This window comes from Nerophis ophidion, linkage group LG12 (assembly GCF_033978795.1).
Source record: "Nerophis ophidion isolate RoL-2023_Sa linkage group LG12, RoL_Noph_v1.0, whole genome shotgun sequence".
In the NCBI taxonomy this organism is placed as follows: Eukaryota; Metazoa; Chordata; class Actinopteri; order Syngnathiformes; family Syngnathidae; genus Nerophis; species Nerophis ophidion.
Window position 1 is genome coordinate 16,744,638 of NC_084622.1, and position 6,378 is coordinate 16,751,015.

The 6,378-nt window shown below is 43.3% G+C and overlaps 1 protein-coding gene across 1 annotated transcript in view; it reads right to left on the minus strand.

Annotated features, from left to right (window-relative positions):
• ice2 (interactor of little elongator complex ELL subunit 2) overlaps positions 1 to 6,126 on the minus strand; it is a 26,285-nt gene extending 20,159 nt beyond the window's left edge. The window contains exons 1-3 of the mRNA XM_061916945.1: positions 5,993 to 6,126; positions 457 to 558; positions 56 to 383 (exon numbers count right to left, since the gene is read on the minus strand). Coding sequence (XP_061772929.1) covers positions 56 to 383; positions 457 to 558; positions 5,993 to 6,036 — 474 coding nt within the window. The 5' untranslated portion in view covers positions 6,037 to 6,126. The remainder of the gene's footprint in view (positions 1 to 55; positions 384 to 456; positions 559 to 5,992) is intronic.
• Positions 6,127 to 6,378: the final 252 nt, after the last annotated feature.

A 6,378-nucleotide genomic window follows, 5' to 3' on the forward strand; every position in this document is an offset into this window, starting at 1 on the left:
ACACAAGGACGTGCCGGATAAGAATAGTGATAAAGAAGAACATGTTTATAAAAACCTGGGGAGGAGGTCTGAACGTTTCATTCATCAAAAATCCAACATATATACTCTGCTGTTTGCGGGTCAAACTGGACATGCGTGGGAAGGGCAGTCTTGGTTGAGGATAAGCATCATTTTCCTCAGTCGGTCTTGCTTTTTTGGTTTTCTTACATCCCTCGGCCGCCTCAACACCATCGGTGAGGGAATTGTTGGTGTCAATGGAGTCCCAGCAGGAGTAATCTTTCCTGATGGAGGTGCCATCTTTGAACTCTGCAGATTCTTTGATTGTGGAGTTTTGTCCAGCTTGAGCAGCACACTCTTGTTTTACGTTGACATTTTCTGCCGGGCTTGGATGTAAAATGATACAATTTGGTGAATAGACATGTTACAGAAATAGCCTTTCTTTAACTATTGACATACCTTTGGAGAGAGGCCCACAATTCCCTAATATTAGGAGCAAGGGAATAACGATCATAGATGTCTTTGGTGAAGAATGGTGCGTCTGAGATAGGAGGGTCCTCCCTTGCAATAAAGAAGAAAACATTCATAAAAACACCAGGACTTAAATTTAGCATCTTCACTGTGTATGTTTGCCTGAGTCAGGAGATTTGCGTTGAAACATCGGTGTCTTGCGAGCATCTTAAAAACAAGTATGGTAGGTGGAGACTAGGGTTGCAAAGGGGTGGAGTTTCCGGGAACTTTCCGGAAATTTACCAGGGAAGTTAAGCTCGGGAATTTTGGAAATATTAACCATTTTTTGAGTATTCGAAGTTGGACATCGTCCATGGGAATGAATGGAGAATTACAATAATGTTATAATATTTGGCACTTGTCTATATGCTGCTGGATCTTTGTGGCATTTTTTTTGACATAGCTTTTTGCACAGTATTTGCAAATTTACACAGCCTTTTCACCTACATTGGTTGGGGTGAAATGTCTCCACACATCAGATGGTGTACGTGGCATTATTCTATTTTTTTTCTTGTAAAACACTGATGCAATGCTAAACACAGATATAAATAGTCAGCTAAACAATTGGAGTAGTCTTTAAAAATATTTTACTGATTGACAAATGAATACAAATAGGCTAGATTATTAAATGAACACTCAATCAGTATGCTAAATCAGACTACCGTATTTCCTTGAATTGCCACCGGGTATATAGTATGCGCCTGCCTAGAATTACTGTCACGTCTCAAGTGACACTTCACCTGTCATCATTTTCAAAATGAAGGACGCTGATTTCAATCATTTGAAATAGCATAAAGGGAAGAAGATTAAGAGCTATTCAGTAGAATTTAAGGTCCAAGCTATTGAATGTGCTAAAATGAACAGTATGCAGCTATGTTTTATTAATATACCGTAGCTTGCGTGTGTCAAATGTGAGTCATTAAATGACTCCCGCCTCCTGGTGGTAGAGGGCGCTAGTGATCCTTCTTGCGACTACTCGGCTGCAGAAGAAGTGACAACAAACAGCAAGAGTGAGCAGTGATTGTTTATTTTTTCCTCTCGCTTGCACTTTTAACATGGAGGATTCCATATCTAAAATAAAACAGTTTTCTAAACTGGACTTTCAATTGAAGCAGGAGGTAGTAAAAGAAGATCTCCATCGAGACAGAGAGACTTTTAAAACTGAAGTAAGATAAGGAAGACTTCTATAAAAAAGTTATCGATGCTTTTGATCCGAAGGAGCGGCGCATGGACTTCATTTATAAGTAAAGGTAAGACCATAATAAAGTTTTTTTTTTATTATTAAGTGTGCTTTTCATGATGGTATCCTTACATCACACTCAAATTTATAAGCGCATGCCTAAATTTAACGCATGCCTTTGGTAAGCGCCGGAGTAAGAAGAGGTTTTAAAATAATTAGCGCATGCTTGCCTTTACCGCATGCCTTTGGTAAACGCCGGAGTGAGAAGAGGTTTTAAAATTATTAGCGCATGCTTGCCGGAGTGAGAAGAGGTTTTAAAATAATTAGCGCATGCTTGCCGGAGTGAGAAGAGGTTTTAAATTAATTAGCGCCCCGGCGGCAATTCAAGGAAATACAATATAACCTACATTCTTGTATGACAACAGAATGGGTAGCAGAACAGAAGGCAGAGGAAACTACAACTTTTGATTTAGTATTTGCTAGTTGAACTTTACAGATCACAAAAAAGGTCCATTCAGATCGCCAACGTTGTTAGTATAAATGAATGGGATTTAACATAGAGAAAATTAGCATCACGGCTAACGGAGAAATATTTTAGGTTAATTATGAGACTGTGGTGGTACATAAACCTAGCTATTTAGAGATTTTGCCCCCAAAATCATTTGGGCTCAAATACTAGTGTGGCCTCAATAGCCTTGATGTAGTGTGAAGCATGCTGGGAATTATCTGTGCATGTGATGGAAGAATGCACTGCACATGTGATGGAGGAATGCACAGTGCAGGGTTGAAATTAATCTGAACTCGCAATAAATCCGGTTGTTTTAGCTAATAATCATGCTGCAAGATCTAGCATGTTGCATTCAATGTTTATTCCCAATAATTCCCATGGGAAGTTTCCAACTTTGAATATTCCCAGAATATTCACTAACCCCTCTGCGGTGGCGGAGGGGTTAGTGAGTCTGCCTCACAATACGAAGGTCCTGAGTAGTCAGGGTTCAATCCCGGGCTCGGGATCTTTCTGTGTGGAGTTTGCATGTCCTCCCCGTAAATGTGTGGGTTCCCTCCGGGTACTCCGGCTTCCTCCCACTTCCAAAAACATGCACCTGGGGATAGGTTGATTGGCAATGCTAAATTGGCCTTAGTGTGTGAATGTGAGTGTGAGTTTTGTCTTTCTATCCGTGTTGGTCCTGTGATGAGGTGGCGACTTGTCCAGGGTGTACACCACCTTTCGCCCGATTGTAACTGAGATAGGCACCAGTGCCCCCCGCGATCCCAAAGGGGAATAAGCGGTAAGAAATGGATAGTTGAACTTTTTGATTACCTTGGTTGCCATTTTATCACAGGAAATATTAGAATGGAACCTAGGTAGGTGATGTTATCTTTCCTGGAGATAACAATGTCACCCACTTTTATAGTGAAGTCACTGACTTTTTTTAAGGTTGATTTGGGACACAAATAGGATGGATTCCGTTTTACCCAAGCGTATGAATAGCTTGTTGTCAGCAAGCCAGGAGCAAAAATGTTGATAAATTGACGTAATCGGGTATTTAAATAGTTTTCCCATGATTTTAGGTGATGCTAATGCTGGTTGTCTCCACAAGCTGGAGAGTGTGTACCATGGGTCACTGAGATTCATCACCAACTGCGCTCCCCTTACTCAGCATTGTGTGCTATACTCAATGGTTAACTGGACATCTTTATGTGCACATTGGTATGTTTTCATCTACAAAACCTATCTTTGTATAACTCCATCTTATCTATCTTGTCTTAAAAAAAAACCAAGGAAGTCACAATCTTCGTTCAATGAATGTTCTTCAATTTGTCATCCCCAAAGTAAGAACTGAACTGGGCAAGAAAGCATTTAGGTTTTCAGCATCGAACGCTTGGAATAACCTACAATCGAATATTCAACTTCAAACCCTTGTTACGTTAAATGAGTTTAAAGCTTCTGTGAAAGGATTGCAGTCTACCAATGTGTCATACGAGCAAGTTTTAAAGGCCTACTGAAATGAGATTCATATTCAAACGGGGATAGCAGGTCCATTCTATGTGTCATACTTGATAATTTCGCGATTTTGCCGCATTTTTGCTGAAAGGATTTAGTACAGAACATTGACGATAAAGTTCGCAACTTTTGGTGCTGATAAAAAAGCCTTGCCTGTACCGGAAATAGCAGACGATGTGCGCGTGATGTCACGGGTTGTAGGGCTCCTCACATCTGAACATTGTTTATAATCATAGCCACCAGCAGCAAGAGCGATTCCGACCGAGAAAGCGACGATTTCCCCATTAATTTGAGCGAGGATGAAAGATTCGTGGATGAGGAAAGTTAGAATGAAGCACTTGGAAGAGAAAAAAAAAAAAGGCGATTGCAGTGGGAGCGATTCAGATGTTATTAGACACATTTGCTAGGATAATTTTGGAAAATCTCTTATCTGCCTATTGTGTTGCTAGTGTTTTAGTGAGATTATAAAGTCATACCTGAAAGTTGGAGGGGTGTGGCCACGGGTGTAGTGACCGCTGTCTCCGTGGGAGGAGGTAATAGTCGCCGTAGCAGCAGCAGGACGCCCGCTCCGCTCATAACTATGGTAAGAGCCCACTTATTACCACAATTTACTCACCGAAACCTGCCGGTTGACAAGTGGTCGGGATCCGTGTTCGCTTGACCGCTCTGATCCATAGTAAAGCTTCACCTTCGGAAATTTTAAATAAGGAAACACCGGCTGTGTTTGTGTGGCTAAAGGCTAAAAGCTTCCCACCTCCATCTTTCTACTTTGACGTCTCCATTATTAATTGAACAAATTGCAAAATATTCAACAACACAGATGTCTAGAATACTGTGTAATCATGCGATTAAAGCGGACTACTGCGTGGTCGGTAGTAGTGGGTTTCAGTAGGCCTTTAATGTTGTAAATGTGATGTTTTATGTGTTGTTTACTGTTTTTAATGTAACCTTGCTGCTGCCCTCTTGGCCAGGTCTCCCTTGGAAAAGAGATCTTTGATCTCAATGGGATTTTACCTGGTTCAATAAAGGCTAAATAAAATGAAAAATAAATTTGGGAGAATTGTGGCAGCAGTGAACTAAATTGACTATATTTAAAGCGCACCATGTGACCTCTGCGATGAGGTAGCAACTTGTCCGGGGTGTACCGGCCTTCCGCCCGATTGTAGCTTATGCAGGGGGTCTGGTCCGGTGGCCATGGATGAAGTACTGGCTGTCCAGAGTCGGGACCCAGGATGGACCGCTCGTCCAGAGTCGGGACCCAGGATGGACCGCTCGTCCAGAGTCGGGACCCAGGATGGACCGCTCGTCCAGAGTCGGGACCCAGGATGGACCGCTCGTCCAGAGTCGGGACCCAGGATAGACCGCTCGTCCAGAGTCGGGACCCAGGATGGACCGCTCGTCCAGACTCAGGACCCAGGATGGACCACTCGTCCAGAGTCGGGACCTAGGATGGACCGCTGGTCCGAAGTCGGGACCCAGGATGGACCGCTCGTCCAGAGTCGGGACCCAGGATGGACCGCTCGTCCAGAGTCGGGACCCAGGATAGACCACTCGTCCAGAGTCGGGACCCAGGATGGACCCGCTGGGACAATCTCTGCACTGCTGATGCGCCTCCGCTTGGGATGGTCTGGTTCCACTATGGACGGGACTCTCGCTACTGTGTTGGATCCACTATGGATTGAACTTTCACAGTATTATGTTAGACCCGCTCAACATCCATTGCTTTCGGTTCCCTGGGGGGGAGGGTGCCCAGATATGCGGTCCTCTCCAAGGTTTCTCATAGTCATCATTGTCGACGTCCCACTGGGGTGAGTTTTTCCTTGCCCTTATGTGGCCTCTACCGAGGATGTCGTTGTGATTTGTTCAGCCCTTGAGAAACTGGTGATTTAGGGCTATATAAATAACATTGATTGACTGAGATAGGCACCAGAGCCCCCTGCGACCCCAAAGGGAATAAGCGGTAGGAAATTGGATGGATGGACCGCGTGACCTGACTCGAGTTGCACGTGACCTACCTTTACCTCGTGCACCACTGGCTTCTTAACGTGTTGAAAAAATACACAATGTGAACATTTATCAGCAACTATATTGACTAATTCAAGTAGTCGCGACATGGTGTGACGAACATTATGTCAGTAAAGTAGTTTACAGCACAACATTGTCACGTACACACCAGCTTGTTAGCGAAACACAAACTAAGTTAAAGTGGTGTATATATTTCGCCTACAAACACTTGCAATAGTTGGACTAAAAAGTCGCTTTTATTGTTGGTTAAATGTTTCCTAAAATATGTTACTCACCAAACTAGCTCCATGGTCGTCTCGGATATGAAGGACGTCAACATCCGGGTGACGTTCTTCTTCTGCTGCTGAAGGATGGATGTTGGCTTTCATGGCTTTTCATGGTAGTGCTGCCCCCTGCTGTTGGATTGTCATATCATCGACTCCCATTCCCTGTTCCAATGTTTTTCAACTGTTTTTTAGCCAAGGCACATTTTGGGTGTTGACAAAATCCGTAGGCACAATCCACTATGGACTGGACACTCACTATTATGTTAGATCCACTATGGACAGGACTCTCACACTATTATGTTAGATCCACTATGTACTGGACTCCCACTACTATGTGAGATCCACTATGGACTGGACTCTCACACTATTATGTTAGATCCACTATGGACTTGACT